This window comes from Mycteria americana, chromosome Z (assembly GCF_035582795.1).
Source record: "Mycteria americana isolate JAX WOST 10 ecotype Jacksonville Zoo and Gardens chromosome Z, USCA_MyAme_1.0, whole genome shotgun sequence".
Classification (NCBI taxonomy): domain Eukaryota; kingdom Metazoa; phylum Chordata; class Aves; order Ciconiiformes; family Ciconiidae; genus Mycteria; species Mycteria americana.
Window position 1 is genome coordinate 29,939,082 of NC_134396.1, and position 16,167 is coordinate 29,955,248.

A 16,167-nucleotide genomic window follows, 5' to 3' on the forward strand; every position below is an offset into this window, starting at 1 on the left:
TTAAGGCTGTGTCACACTTAGATATGAAGAGACAGAATTCAAGGGGACAAATGCAGATTTAATCTGAACAAAAATATACATGTTTTATTTAAGGTCATTTACAATAATATTATATAGTGAGAGCCTGTCTACCTATGTAGTTACATGTTCCCCACTACCACTGTATCTCCACAGCTCAGCACCTTTATTTATTCTCACAATATCCCTGTGAAGTAGGAGGTAAAATACAGTGATGATTTCCCCTCACCTCTCCCCCCAGGAAGAGTGTAGTAGCAGCAAATAAAATGAATTAACTTTAGCAGAAAATAAAGTAGAAACCTCAGCCCTGTGGTTCAGATTGCCGTATCATCACATCATTTCAGGGATTTTCCCCTCCCTGCTTTTCCAGCCACTTCATGGTCTTTGCCCAGCCACCTTTGAGGGATGGATCTCAGTCAGCATCTTGTACCCCATTAGTAGCTCTTCGTCCTGCTGCAGACCCTCTTGGATGGCAAGTTGGCCTACGTACATACATTGACAGTCCCCTCGCATTAAGGCTGCCTGAAATGATGGAAACTGTTCATTTTCCTCCTAAATACATAAAATTAACTTCTTATGTCCCTTAACTGTAACTTTTTCTTTTTCATTTTCCTATTCATTTGTCTTCTGTTTTGTGAAAAAATTACCATTGAGTTAGAAAGAGGTGGAGGGCGTAAAATAGTTACAGGTAATGCTGAAGGAAAAAATACTACAATAAAAAGCTGGAAAAGAACAGTTCCACTTAGGGTTGATACCTGCCTTTTTAATATATCAATAAGAAAATCTGACTGTATGAATCTGAGCTGATGTACCCAGGTTATTATTGCAACTGCAGCTGTGTATTAGACTAACGTTATGCAATATAATGGCAGTTTTGGCATGGTTAATCTGAACTGAAGTAATTTGAAACTGGAACATTGAAATAGACATAGAGACATATATAACAGAGCCCTCAAAATAAGAGTTATTTTAATCTAGCTGCCATATGTATACATAAATACATACATATACACACATACATGTATACACATACGTATTTATACACACATACACAAATGTACATATTCTATGTGTGTGTATATATATATTAGTAGCAGCTATTGCATGTAATGAGATGTTTAACTGTTTCCAGAATTTCATAGAGTTTGTAGGTTGATTCATTCAGCATCAATGTCTAGAAAATTCAGTATTTGTGAATGTACTCATTTTTCATTTGTAAAGTGCAGTTTATTTTCTTGTGATTTTTCTTGTGACTATACTAAACCACTTAACTAAATGTGCATTTATTAAACTGTAAATAACCCCTGGAAGCATACATTAAAAAAAAGGTATTATCAGGAAGTTTATCAAAAGGAATCATACTGATATGTGGTAATATGTGGAACAATTTGTTACAATAAGAACTTTTTTAGAAACATTTTGTGAACAATGTTGACAGTACTGTAGAAAAAGAGTATAGTAATATATCTATGACTATATGTAGCTTTAAATATTAACAAGAAGGGGTTTGTAAAGAATAGGCATAACCTGCAGGGAAAGATGAAGAGGCTTTTGTTTATCATTATATGGATTTTAATAAAATATTCTGGAAAACCTTATGGGTATATTACTTGGGATATTAAAACAGACCTTGAGAGATATAAAAAGAAAGGAGTTTAAGAACTTTAGAATGTTTTAAGTGTGGCTATGATACCTCCTTACTTTATAGTTTCACTGCTTTGCTGTAATAAAGGCCCTGTTCTGCAAAGATATCCTAATCTCTTTACCCCATCTCATGCAACACTTCTGTGATACCAGTGGGATACTAACATACCAGTACAGTGGGGCACAGTCCAGACTAGGTTCATTCTTGCCATGGGGTGACATTTTGTACATTTTTTTCTCCCTGCAAAGCAAAACTCTGGGAGCATGTATAAACTTTATTTTAGGCTGATGAGAAATCAACATGACATTAAATTAAATTAAAGTATGGACTTCTATATGTGTTGACTAACAGCTAAAATAAAGGGCACAAAGTCAGGCTCTTTATGCAAACTTTCTCAAAGCTTGGAGATATCCATGCCTTGTGTTTACTTTGGAATGATTTTTAGTGATAAGGCATGAGAGAGAAAGACTAAATAAAAATTTAGAAAACTTGTGCTGAAAGGGCCATCTATGCAATCCCTGTCTGTAAACTGTAGCAGCCATCTGCATTTCGTTCCAGAATATCTAATCTGTTGACAGTGACCTTGAGTGGTGAACTTCCACATAAAATTGGTTTGGGTGCCTCACTATTAATAGTGTTTTTCATTAATGCGTAACTTTAAACAGTTATTCATTTTAGGTCCTGGTTATTAGATTGAAAAACTGTATGTAATGACATAAAAAAGGAAACAAAACATTCAGAACTCACCAAAATACAATCAACAATCAACTTTGATGCCAGTTTTACAGCATCACTTATCCTCATTCAGCTGTGTAGGGGTTTCAAATACAAGAATTAGTTGAAAAGCAAGGTGTATTACATGATAATGCACCTTTTGGCCTGCAGCTATGCAGAGACAGAATGTAATATTCCATGGCCTACCATGCTGATAGATGTTGGGCTATCACTGACATATTTTGGCTGATGAACGATCAGTCCAGAGTGTAGGTGCATGCTAATTTGAGGGTCAGAATGGTCAAGAGTTTTTAAATGTTGTATCAAGCATTAGTTGGTGTAAGACAGCGTGTGATGTGGCCAGCTATTTTGCTGACTGTGAATTTGAGTAACCAGAACATGACCATCAATTTCTTACTGGATTATGTCTAAGTGTGTTGTAGTGTGTTACTTTGCTGCAAATCTTTTCAGAAAACATACCAGAGGTTGTAAAAAACAATTTTAATTGCTTGCTTCCTCTCCTCTGAGGAAGCCATTTCTTTTCTCTGATTTGGTAGAGTGAAGCTGACTGAGCTGGGTTTGAGTGTGGAGGATGAGCTGAGCAGCCAAGATGGGCTTTCTTTGAGACCCCACTCCTCCACTCAGCAGGGAGGGAGCAATGGGCAGAGGAGAGGCAGTGTGGAGGGGAAGGGGAGCAGTTGTAGAGCAGGAGAAACAGCAGAAGGCCTCCAGTGGCACGGTAAGCCAGGCGGTGTAAAGGCAGCGTTGTATGTTCATGAGTGTGTTTGCTTGAAGTTGGAGTAATGGAAGTTTCTTCAGACAAGCTAGGCTTGTGTGATTTTCCTATTCGCTCTGTATTGGTGCAATAATTCTCAATTTCGTGACTGTGCTTGGGCAGGTGTCATTCATTCTTTTCCTACATTTCATCTGAGGCTCTTCCCGAGCTTTCTTATGCCACCAAGTCACTGCCCCCATTCTCCTCTACAGACAGGGTCGTTCTTTGTAGCCAGCAGACCATTTGTCCCCTACCACTGTCACCCTTTTTTCCTTATCTTTCTTCAGGCAGAGAAAACAAACCCCATCTATAAGCAATTCTATTGTCCTTCTCAAAGTTTATTTTTGATTGGAAGTTTAAAAGCTAAAGCTGAAAATTTTCAGCAGATTTCTTCTATGCATTGAGTTCTCATATTTGTGAATCTCTGTATTGCTGTCTTGTGACTTTTGTGACTTTCTATTGAATAATTTTTGCTATGAAATTGCATAGTATGAGCTATAAAGTTACACATTTTTTTTTACTTTGTCCTTCTGTCTGTAATTTTTGATCATTCTCTAACATGTGCTGCTAGAGCAGCAGATGCCTCATTTTTATTCCATCTGTGTGTAGTGCCTTCCATTATTTATTTCTTCAGGAATTTCTAAAGGAAGCAAGTCTTACAGTTTAATTTTGTCTGTATATGTCTATCTGTCAGTTGCCTTTCTCTTCTATCAGTAATGTCTGAATTTATTCCTATTAACTGAATTTGACAGAGGTATAAAGTTATCACAGAGAATTGTATCCATCTGTCAAATTTGGTTGATATTCACCAGGAAATTCAGTGATAGTATTTTCCACATTTCAGTGAACTAAATGACTAGGTAGAAAACTGACACCTTACAACCCCCCAGTTGAAGGAAGGGTTTCTAAAGGAGTTCGGTCCTTAAGAGATACCAGAGAATCCACTTGGGCACTCAGCCTTCACATATAAATCCATGTTAAATAGGTCGTCATCGGTTCTGCTTCTCAAAGAATTAATTATAACCAGTTCAGCCACTTGAAGGCTAGGGAGGATTGTTATGTTTGTGTTGTCTGACCTGTTGCACCCCTAGATGGGGTCAATTAAATATTAATTGCTGACAGAACTACTATGAAATACTCTAGGTTGGTAAGAAAGTATTGTAATCTTTGTTAGGACAAAGGTTTAAGGTAAGAAGTCCTTGTTGTCCTGTGTTGTCATACATACTGTTCTCCTGTTGCTGCCCACCTCTGAAATGATCATTCACCACGCCTTAGAAATTTGTTATCTGAGGGAGAAGCCACAGTATCTTTCTGTCTGACCTCTTTCATTGGAGCTCATTACACCAGCACAGCAAGACAGCTGGAGTCAGAAAGAGCAGCAGTCATGATTAAAAAAGCATGGGTTTTTCTATGCATAATGAGATTGGTTTTATGGGTGGTGGAGGGCTTGTTTAAAAGATTTCTGTCTCTAACTCTTGAAAAATGCTTTTGTATGTTAACACCATACCCAGCTTTTAACATACTGCCATAAATAACCCTGGTGCTACCCATAAAAAGAAGGGGGTGGGGGGCAGGGGGAAGAGGGCAAACAATAATATCTGGATGCCAGATGGCACCATCGTAGTGATGGGGCAGTTTCAGTAAAAAACAAAAGGAAATTCCTGACATGCATCAGTGGGGGGGACAAAGCCCTCAGGGAACTGGATATGGACAGAGAGGCCAGTGTGGCAGAGTCACCCAATATCTCTTTCTTACTTTTCAGTAGGTATTTATGTTTCCAAAGACACGTAAGCTATTTTCTTTTGGTTTTCCCTGTTAAATGGTTTCCATCATGATGTTTGTACCTGATTCACAGGTTAGTAAGTAATTTTAAAACTTCCTACAAATGTTTTACTTTAAAAATAAAGCATGTTATGATTATTGGATTGCCAAAAAAAGTAGTGAAGACATACACAGATACTATCAGCTGCTAGCCTGTTGCTTATCCACTTCAGTGTCATGCAGTGAAGAGGAAGAAGGAAGTTTAGGGAAAATTCTTCATATTAAGATCTAATGGCAAAAGAATTAAACTATGTATGTGGTCGGTCATAGGGAAGATCAGCAGTGCAGCAGCCTGATTAGGTACCACTAGGTAATGATTTCTATCTGTTCGTTTAAGGAGCCCCTTTAGACAGTCACCACTACTTAGGATTTATGTATACTATCTATAAAGGACAGAAGCAGTTATCTTTCCCTGGGGAGAAAGGCAGCAGTGAATTTATGGAGAGCACCAACACAACAGAATGATTTGACACAAAGCTGAAGGAAAAGATCATATTCAAACTAAACTGAAGAGGAACTGTAGAGGGACAGATTGTAATCATTCAGATTGGAATTGGACCTATGCAGCTGGCTGTAGTGCTATTACTCTTACAGATGGGGCCCTGAGATTTTATTGACATGTGGTCATGACCTCTGTTTCACTTGTCTGAACAATGGCACCAGCAGGTACCCAGTGCTGTGTGTGAGCATCCTGTGGTGTTATCCACACCTTAAAACCTATGGAAAGGTGGCCTCTCCTGGAGAAGAAGGACAGGTTTGCATTTCAGCCCAAGACAAAGTCTGGAAGTAATGAGCTCTGAACAGTCTGAGCTCTGTTCTTGGTTCTGTCACAGAAAATTTGTAAGCCTTTGAATGAGCCACTGAGCATTTTATTTCACCAGTAGTATCTGATTTTAGATGCCTTAATAGATAGGTGTCCATCTCTTCGAACACTTAGTCTTACTGGTATATGCAGTTCTCAAAACTTCGGACTTTGTCTGAACCATGGATTTACCCAACGATGAATTAAAAAAAAAAAGCATTAAGCAATAAAAATTAAGAGCAATATGTAATTAAGTAGCAGTGAAGAAAGTAAGATATTTTTCTCCATAGCTCAAAGGACATCAGTCTGTATACACACTTTTTATTTTCTTCATAACACACATTGTAGCAATCCAAGTCCTAGACAGAAGAGGCTGTGGCTATGTACAGCAAGTGTTCTGTAGATCTTCACAAAACTTGGCAGGGCTCTCCATGGGTCTCACCCTGAACCCACTGTGGAAGGTATCCCATTACTGAGCATTGACTCTTGTCTTTGTGTTTCTCTTCTGACTTCCCCAGTTACATATATGTTGCTATATGGAGGGGAATACACACCAGTCCTCAGCTGTGCGCAGAGCTTGAAGGAAAAAATATCATTATCCCAAGACTAAGTACTACCATTGTCATCATTGTTCTCAACTTAAATTTTGATATCACTTTTGCTGCCTTTATATGCATGTGATCATTGCGTAGCACAGTTTAGTCTACAAAAGCTGGATTTTTAAATACCTGCCCTTTATATAATTTAAAGACAAGAAGTTTTGTTTTTAAAACACTAGACACACTGTTGTCTGAAAAGGGCATTCTTATGTGTGAATGTGAATAATAGTATCTACAAATGCAAATAGTCCTTGCAAAATTGAGCTGGGCAAGCGGTATCTACCCAGTGTTCATGTGTGGAGGAAATTCTGTGGACAACTGCAATTCACTTGTACTTGCAGGTCCATTGGAAGTGCAGCCTGAAGGCTGGATTGCTATGCATTTCACAGTTTGATCAATATTTTGTATTAAGTGCTTTGCGTACAAACATAGTAAGTTGGTTTTGCTGTCATATTAAAATTTCCTTAAAATATATTTTCAGTGATTGTAGTACACTACAAAAGCAATGAGCCAAAACCAGCTCAGTACCACACCTGAATGACGCCTGCAGAAGTCCATCGATGTCAGTGGCATTACATTTCTTTTCCTCCATTCATAGAACACATTATGCAGCCCAGTGTAGGCTAATGTGCATATGACAAATTGTGCAACAATAGTCCCTTCAGCTGAACACAATCTTCACAGTCTGAAACTTGTGAAACCTCAACAGCTAACAAAAAACACTGAAAAATACAATGCCTCTTTTAAATCCAGAACTCACTATTTTGCAAGGGTCTTCATATAATGGGAAAAGGTTGCTAGTCCATCACCATAAAAGTGCCACAGGTCAAGGAAACAAGTATAGGCATTTGTGTACATGCACTATCCATTTTTAACCCCCAGTTTTCTTTGGAGACTTTTCCACCTTTCATTCCAACCCTTTTCCTTTTCCAGCTGGAGAGCACTGCTGCCCATGGAGATGCCCATTTGAGGGGGGTGACAGGCAGAGGGACCCTTCAGCCATCCCACAGCTGGGTGCTGTAATGTAGTCAGAACTCCAGCAGTTGAGTAGCAGCAGACACGGTTAAGTCAGTGATAACAAAGGAAGGTCATGATTTTCCCTCCTTCCAGGTTTCACTTCTCTACCTAGTAGTGATCCCTCTAAAATAGGAGCAAAAGACTCCTTTGTAAAATATTCATCAGAGCTCTCAGAACACACTTACTGCTGTATTTTTCCTTTGGGGAAGAAGCATTGTCATGTCTGCTGTGCAGGGGAATAAAGGAAGATGATCTTTGATGCAATGGCAACATGCTAATCACTGAGAAGTATGCTAAGAGCTATGGAATACTCAATGTAATCTCTTTGAGGCAAGAGGCAGCTTTTTGTTTTTCATTTGTACAGCTATTAGCACAATTGGGTTCTGTCTGACAGCTGCTACTGCCACATTACTAGAACTAGTTATTGCCTTTGTCTTGTTTATTAGGGTTGTTATTATAGGGACTGTTATTACAGTGGGATTTAATTAAACAACATGCAATGACAACTGAAACACGTCCATCATTTTCTGTTTTCTAAAAACCTACTTCTCAGTAAATCTATTCCACTACTTCTATTTTCAAAGACCCAGATGTTAGCATACAAAAAAGCACAATGCTGTGCAGTGGAAGGTACACTATATGCAAAACAAATAACTTTAAACCCATGGAACTGACTGCTTATTGTTCACACACTTTTTGTGTTTTGTCTCTCCATTTGGCAACATTTATCATTAATGACCACACAAAGATATTTGAAAGCCTTTGTAATTTCCTGGTTTTAGGGTGATGGAAAACTCAGAACCATTGGTTTGGTTTGCAGGGTTTTCGTGCATTTTCCCCCCTTTTTTTCAGCTTTCAACTCTTTTGATTCTACCAATTCCCTCTTTAGCAGCCAACAGTTATATTAGAATTAAATTACACTTCCAAATTTATCACTTAAAATGTAGAAACTGGGCCTAGAAAGCTGAATAAAATATAATTTCCTGAAGGTATTCCAGTGTTTTCATTATGAGTTGCTGACTAGGATAAAATAATACAATATGTGGCATTTATAGATCAAGCCTCATTTCAGAAAGGATCCAGTCTGCTTTAATAATGTTCTTACTTCCCTTTTGTGTCCTCTCTCTTTTGTTCCTGTGTTTGTATGTGTGATATACATCATGTGTAAATATTGTGAGTATATGAAGTATCTCTGTTTTTCCAAATAATTTTAATACCTAGCAAAATATCGTCCCTTCTGGTTTGGAATACAGCAGCGCTTCAACAAAGTAAAGTTACACAGCAATTCACAATGTTAAAAAATATAAAGAAGACAGCTTCTGATAAAGATGAATACCCTTTTTTTGTAACCTGATGAGGATTTCTTACTTCTTTCTACCTCTTGACCTCTTTGTCAGGTCACGAAGCTATACATTTAAACTAATCAAAATATATAAGTCACAGTAGCTGACATGGACTGTTTAATCTGTGGCAGGAGATTTTCCACATCAAAATAGTGTAAGAGCAATTGCACAGTCTTAGAGAAAACAAGATGTGTGACCCACCTGTACTGTTAAAGACTATAATCCTTTGAAAATTAAGGATATCATCTTTGAACAAGAGCGATATTTTAAGATAAAATGTCTCAGTGTAGGGAAATGGAATCCCTGTGCATCATTAGTTTCTCAAAGGCTTTGCTCCAGAAAGAAAACTTGCGGTCTTTGTAGCAGCATTATAAACAGTTTCAAATGTTTCAATAATATATACAATCCATTTCTTTCCTTTCTATTACTTCCTGTGTATAGCGCTAGCAGTGGATATCAGGTTTATAACAAGGTGTTATAAACACCCACAAAAAGTGGGTAAAGAGTTGCACACTCTCTGCTCTAGGAGACTATGCAGTTCCAGTCAGGGATCCTGGTACATACATGCTGCAGGGGCACCAAGTTCCCTTCTTGGTTTTGGATTCTTTTTTTAACCCCAGAGTGAAGGGAAAATCCTTTTGTGCACTAGAGAAAGGTGGTAGAAGAAAAAGAGAAATGCATAAAAATACTTTCAAAGTTGCTATTCACAAAACTGAATTTCCTTTTTCTTCTTATCAGACTGTTCATGGGCTTCTCAAGGTGAGAAATGAGTTTCCTATCTATAGCCTCAAGTAGCCCTAGACCATAGAAGAGACAGACATGTATTGCATTCAGCCCTTGGCAAAGTTGTCCAAGTCTGGTGTGGCGTATCTAAATAAAGACCAAAAGGAGAGAAATACTGTCAGTCACAGCCAGGTTTTAATCAAAAATACATCCCATAAACTCTGATTTATTTGATAAATTTAGATAATGCATATGTTTAGGTGCTGAAAGACCTACATTTCTGTCAGGCAGTTGACCCTCTCACAAAAAGCTTTTGGTTCATTAGATTAGCACTCAAAAATATCAGTAAAAGAAAACTTGCTGAGTTTGAAGGAGCTGACAGATCCCAAACACTTACTATTAATGGGAGAGTGTTAATGGGGATCTTTCCTGTGAGGTTCTTAAGGGATCACTGCCAGACCCAACTACTTGCTCTTCTGTTCCAGCCCTTGAAGTATATCTACAACCCCTGTCTTAGAATTTGCCCATGGCAGAAAGTTTGGTAGAATGGCCAATAGAGAAGACAAGACAGTCAGACAAAGCTATCTGAATCACCCTGTAACCTGGATTCGTTACTGCAGTGCTTTAATACCACCGACATATCTAAGCATAAGTAATGCAGGTCATGGAGTACCCTAGAACCATTGTTTCCAGAAAGATTTAGGAATCAGCGTAGATCAACATAAGCTCAGCAAAACAACATGTGTTACATTTAAGCAAGGTGGTAATGATGTGATATGGACTTGAATGTGACCCTTCTTCTTGATGTTACTTTGAGTAAAATGCTAGGGTAATTTGCAGCACTGATTTTTTTAAGGTGTCAAAAAAGTGGTGATGGCACAGAAAAATTGAGAAATTATTCCATTGTTGAGGAAAACAACAAAAAAAATTGAATTCAGTCTGGTTTGCTTATTGTAATGATGGCTGCAAGGTGCTTTTATTAAAGTATGTATGGACTTTCAGAGGCAAAAATTTGGAACGTGTAAGGGTTCCTAATCAGTTAGACAAGAGCAACAGCCAGAGAAATCCAGAACAGAAATAGAACACTGTTTTTTTAATGAGAAGGGAAATTAAATGTGCTACGGGAACAAAAAAAGCAGCTAAATAAATGGTGGGTTCTTTATATTTTTTATGGCTTCAAATTCAGGCTTAAAAATGGTTACTGCAATACAGGAACAATGGTTGAAATTATTTTCCCTGTAATACTGCAACTAGGTGATAACAGCAGCTTGTTCAATACTTACTAGTGACATAATCATGATATCAAATAACGCAAAGGTCATCTAGGTTGAATACCAGCAAAAAGTAGCTAGTGGGATCATGATGCACATTGGGAGATTGCAGGATGCCTTACACTGATACGTTTTAGGATCAAGGCAGGTGCTCTAAGCATACGTCTTTCTTCCTGGGTATAAGGAGACACTCCACATGAGTACTTGAGAGCCCTTCCACTGTGGCCATTGAGTTGTCAACAATATGTCATGGCTTTTATGTGTATTTCATAATAGCCTTATGATGAGGTGAAGCATTTGTTTCTTATTAAATACAATTTGGTCTGGACAGGACTATATTGCTTTTGCTTGCCTGGCTGTTTGTGGACATTACTTGCCTTGCTCTCTTCCTCTCACAGGTTTATTCCTGAGGCTTGGTCCACCTGTAGTGTCACCTGTGGAGTGGGCAGTCAGGTGCGGCTTGTGAAATGTCAAGTGCTCCTCTCTTTCTCCCAGTCTGTGGCTGACTTGCCCATTGATGAATGCGAAGGTCCCAAACCTGTGTCTCAGAGAGCCTGTTACAGTGGTCCCTGCAGTGGGGAGGCAACCGAATATACCCCAGAGGAAACTGAGCTGCTGTATGGCAGCTTGCAGGAGTTTGATGAGCTCTATGACTGGGAATACGAGGGCTTTACGGAGTGTTCAGAGTCCTGTGGAGGAGGTAAGTGCAAAGCATTTCTGTGCTGGGTTTGCTTTCCCTCTTCAAGTGTGTGCTTTGCAGCTAACACCCACGGACATGCTGCTTTGCTACAGCTATTTAGAATCACAGAATCATTTAGGTTGGAAAAGACCTTTAGGACCATTGAGTCCAATCATAAAGTCATTGAGTCCAACCGTATTTGAAAAGGTGTGGATGAAAACTGTGAAAAAAAACACCTGCACAACATATTTTGGCCCAGGACTTTCAGGCTCCATGCTCAGGCTGTCACCAACCACATGTTTCTGTTTCCTTGTATCAGCTGATCACTCAAAAGGCACTCACAAAAAGCTGAATGTTAAAGTGGTCTGGTAATACAGGCTAAGAATCACGTGTCATTTTTAGCTTTTATCTCTTGATTTGTACTGTGCAAGTATAAACATGTGGAAGTAAATTGTACTCCTATAGCAGATGCATTAAGTTATTGCTATTCTAAGGGCTCAGCCAGTTACCTAGCTCCTATCACTAAATGACATTAGCTCCGATCCCAGTGCAAAAGAAAACACATGGTAAAAAAGCACTAATGGTGTGACTCTCTGAAGCTAGCAGGCTTGGCACTTGGAGTTTCTCAAAGTTAATCAAGGTCTCAGGTTCCACATGTTTTAGACTATTAATGCACAGTTCTTGGATATCCTTTTTTTCCCATCATTTTACCTAGCTAGTTCTGAGAAATAAGTCCACTCCAGTATTTTTTAAATTAAACCTAGACTTCTCCAGCTGCTGTCTTTTTACATTACAAGTTTCAGGCTGCTTAAAAATGGACTACTATAGATAAATACAGAATAGGTACTGTAGAACTGGAAACCACTCAGTACTTTATGAATGGTTGATAGTGTGGTCTGTACAGATTCACCAGTAATCGGTTACAAACTTAAAAAGCACAGTTAGTAGAAAATAATGCAAAGGTTTTCTATGCTTACTTTTAGTTTTCTGACAGTAGTCAGTGTTTAGAGCAGTTCACAGAGTTGTTAGACCATTGCCACTATTGCTTTGTTTCCTACATAAAAAAACATGACAGTAGTATATTGCTAAGTGGTCACAAATTCTGACTTTACAGGAATATCTGTCATATATTAAGGTTACTAGTGAGCAGTAACAATTTGTCACACTTACACTGTGAATACTGAAACCTGAATAGCTTCTAGAAATATCCTCTTGAAATGAAGTAATTTATTTGAATATAGTGACTACATGTGTATTTTTCAAATGTAACTCACAAAGACTGATATGACAGAGACATTTTGATTTATAAATTTAATCTCTTCCAATTGTCAGCAAAAATTTTTAGCCAAGATTTCTTTTTGTCTGACATCAACTCCAAATTTTCCAGGTTAGCAGATGCTAAGTCAGATATTTTTGTAGCCATAGGTGCAAGACCGGTCAAACTAATTTTATTGGTTTTGGAGTCTCAAGAGGCAAAATTGGATAGATGCAGAAGTAACCTTTCACCTCTCCGAAGTAGCAACCAGAAGGAATTAGTTAGTCATTTCATCTGCTGTTAGTAGCTGCATTTCCCAGAGCTGTCATCAAATACCATGTAACAATTATTCTATTCTGGTAGATATAAACACAGAAAATCTCATCTGATGGTATTTTGAAAGTGAACTTAAACGGCCTAAATTCAGGTCCCACCCTTACATCCTTTTATATTGTGATTTCCTATTGAGAACTGATTTCCTTTTTTGTCAGGGAGAGCAATTTTAAAGCAGACAGCTTTTTGTTCTGGTAATATTGTGTAGTAAATAATGTTTAGAATTCAGCTACTTGGCAAATAAACTTCCTAAAGTTCATATACTTTTTTTAATTATCTCTGTACCACGGAACTCCTGACCGATAATCAAAGGTCTTTATATTCTCCAAATGTTCAATGATCCATCTTTGATTTAGAGCTTATAACCATTTGCCACATTAACTTATCAAAAACAGAGGGACAGATGTTATCAGTATGCTGAGACACACTCAGGGTGAGATTCAAGGAGAAGCTGAAGAAAGCGATTCTGAGCAAATTTGTTTGCTGCAAGAGCAAGCCAGATTTTTTTTTTTTTTTAAGTCACTGGCACAAGTATTAGAGCCAGAAAGTTCTGTCAGTACGTAGTCTAGCAACCACAGACTGGTTAAATTCAGGCAGGAGACTTTTTCTTCAATATCCATGCTGTCAGGCAAGATTACTGATCCTACTGATACCTTTAAAAGGTAAAAAGTTGTAAGAAACTCTGAAAGGAAATTATAATGAGCAGAGTAGAATGCTGTTAGGATATACTAAAATTATTGGAAATACAATCAGAGATGACACCTGTCACCTGACTTAGGTGACAGGAGTAAGCATGGGGAATGAACTCACTGGGAGGTTTGGGGCAGGTTGAATACTGAAAAGTGAAGAGCAGTAGTATCAGAGCTTGGCTATATGAATTTCATAAAACAAAACCATCAGTCTGAGAAATGGAGACAAGGCTGAATTCAAGACCTCGCAGTCAATCACTTTTGTATAGTCAGCACTGAAACAGACAATGCAAAAGTGTTATGGTAATTGATAATCATTGGTCAAGAGCTCATTAGTGACACACTTCAAAGGGGAGAAATTGAAGATGTGGAAGTATACTCAGTTTACAAAATTTTGATCTGAAAAGAAAAACATCCAGCACATGGAGATGGTGAGCGAGCTGTATTCCTAGCAAACAGAATGGTGCCACTAGCATATGACAGGACTTAGTGGTTTCTTTCCACAGAGTTAAGAGGAATACTTTCCCGGTTTCCATACCTCTGGATTATAAGTCCTTCTCTCCTGGCTTCATCAGATTGCTCTTGCTGTCAGGCCTGCACAAGTGATCGATGCAAAGTAGAGACCAGTAATTTGAACACAGTGCCATTTCCCATCAGGTAGAGAACCACCTCTGTTCTGCAGTCAGGAGCAGTCTGTCCTGGGGAATCCATATGCCTCTCTTTGCTGTACACGATATGCTTGACAGAAGAATGATTGAGCTGGAAAGATACTGAACGTGACAGGGTAGAGAACATATTGTTTATGTATAGAAATTTCATAGGTTTCCTTTCCTAGAAATAAATCACTACCATTTGTTTTATTCTTTCAATAGGTTATCCTTTTTAGAATTTTTAAAAGAATTTTGGGAGATTACTTGAATAGCAAAATGGCTAGAAAATATGGGGCCACCTTGTAAAGAAGGAAACCCACAACAATGTTGGCTGACTTCAAGGACTTTGGTAATTTCGATGTTGATGTCCATGTCCAAAATTGTCAAATTTCTTTGTCCTCTTCAGCACCTTGAGTACAGTGAAGACACTGCCTATCCTTGAGTCATAGGCTTGCACACATAGGAATCAATAAATTGTTCAACATGCCACTTTGCTGTGGGCCTCTCCTCAGCCTGTACTGAGAATAAGGGAAATGGATCCATGAATAATTTCAGTACAGGAACTACGATGAGTTGCAGCACTTTGGTCTTGTTGAATAATAGGATATCGTTGTTTGCCTAACGACATATATTCTGGCATTAGAAACAACAAAAGGTATTGTCGGTTCTGTTATATTGCTCTTGGAACTGTTCAAGCTCTTCCAACGCTATTTTTTTTTTTTTTTTAAACGTTGGTGTCTTCAAAAGATTGTGAGACATTTTGGAAAACTAATTGTTGGTTTTGAGAAGATGATGCAATTGTTACGAGTTCAGCTGATCTTTTGCTAACTCGGGAAGTAGAGATGAATGTAAAAAGCATACTTCCACTTTGCTTGAACCACTGTGGATTAGACTTTTAGGAAGTTCAGGCCAACTTTTATCCTCAGACTCCCTGGGGAAGAAGTAGTTCCCCTCTCACTAAGTAGTCTTTCCTATGGCATGTAGTGTTGCAATCCCCGATTTTCTAGCTTTCTAACCTTGTGATCCAAAAAAACTGTAATATTCCTACCTTACTCACAGGAAAAGTGAGACAGAGTAACTGGTATGCTGAAGAGTACATATGGAATTTGGTATCACCAGGGATTTCCTGAGTTAAAACATAATCATCAAATCTTCCAGCTTCTCTCTTAGTCCCAACAGCTACCCCTGTTCTGTCCCAGCTCTCAGATACACGCTGCATGTTTGCATCTTCAGTTTAGGTGCAGGCCTGTGGATGCAGAAGAGTAACTGAGAGCAGATGAATTGTCTGACCTTGTTTTACTTTACTTTTGCATGTATAGCAATCATACTCTTGCTTAAAATATTGCATGCCGCAGTCAAGGCCATCTTCACACCTTAGCCTGCTTGACTGACAAATAAACAGCCTCATTGCACTAATAGTGAAAGGACGAGTCACTAGAGAGCACTGGCCAATTTTCTGTCTAGGGAAGGTAAGTTGTGACTGAACCTAGGGACTTTTCACTGCAATCAAGACACCCAGTGAGACTGAAAGCAAGGGCAAGTAAAAGCCCAGCATCCCATGTGGTGTTTAGATCAGGTCATCTCCCAGCCAGCTGGGGAACAGGATACAAAAGGTGCAGTAAGCAATGTATGACTGTGTCTGGAAAATTGCAGGAGTTGCAGATGAAGGCTTTTCCCAATAGAAGGGAGAAAAGGAACTGCAATTTTTCCCTACTCAGTCAGGTACACCGTGCCAAGAAACATCCCCCTTTGGTAGACATTCATACTATACCCCTCAAAGACCGTCGGGCAGAGCACTTGGATGTGGACAGCAAACACCTCACCGAGGTGCGG

The 16,167-nt window shown here is 38.6% G+C and overlaps 1 protein-coding gene across 1 annotated transcript in view; it reads left to right on the forward strand.

Moving 5' to 3' along the window:
• Positions 1–16,167, forward strand: part of ADAMTSL1 (ADAMTS like 1) — a 470,548-nt gene that overhangs the window by 377,113 nt on the left and 77,268 nt on the right. Inside the window, 1 exon segment of the mRNA XM_075488620.1 lies at positions 11,127–11,428. Within this exon segment, the coding sequence (XP_075344735.1) occupies positions 11,127–11,428 (302 nt within the window).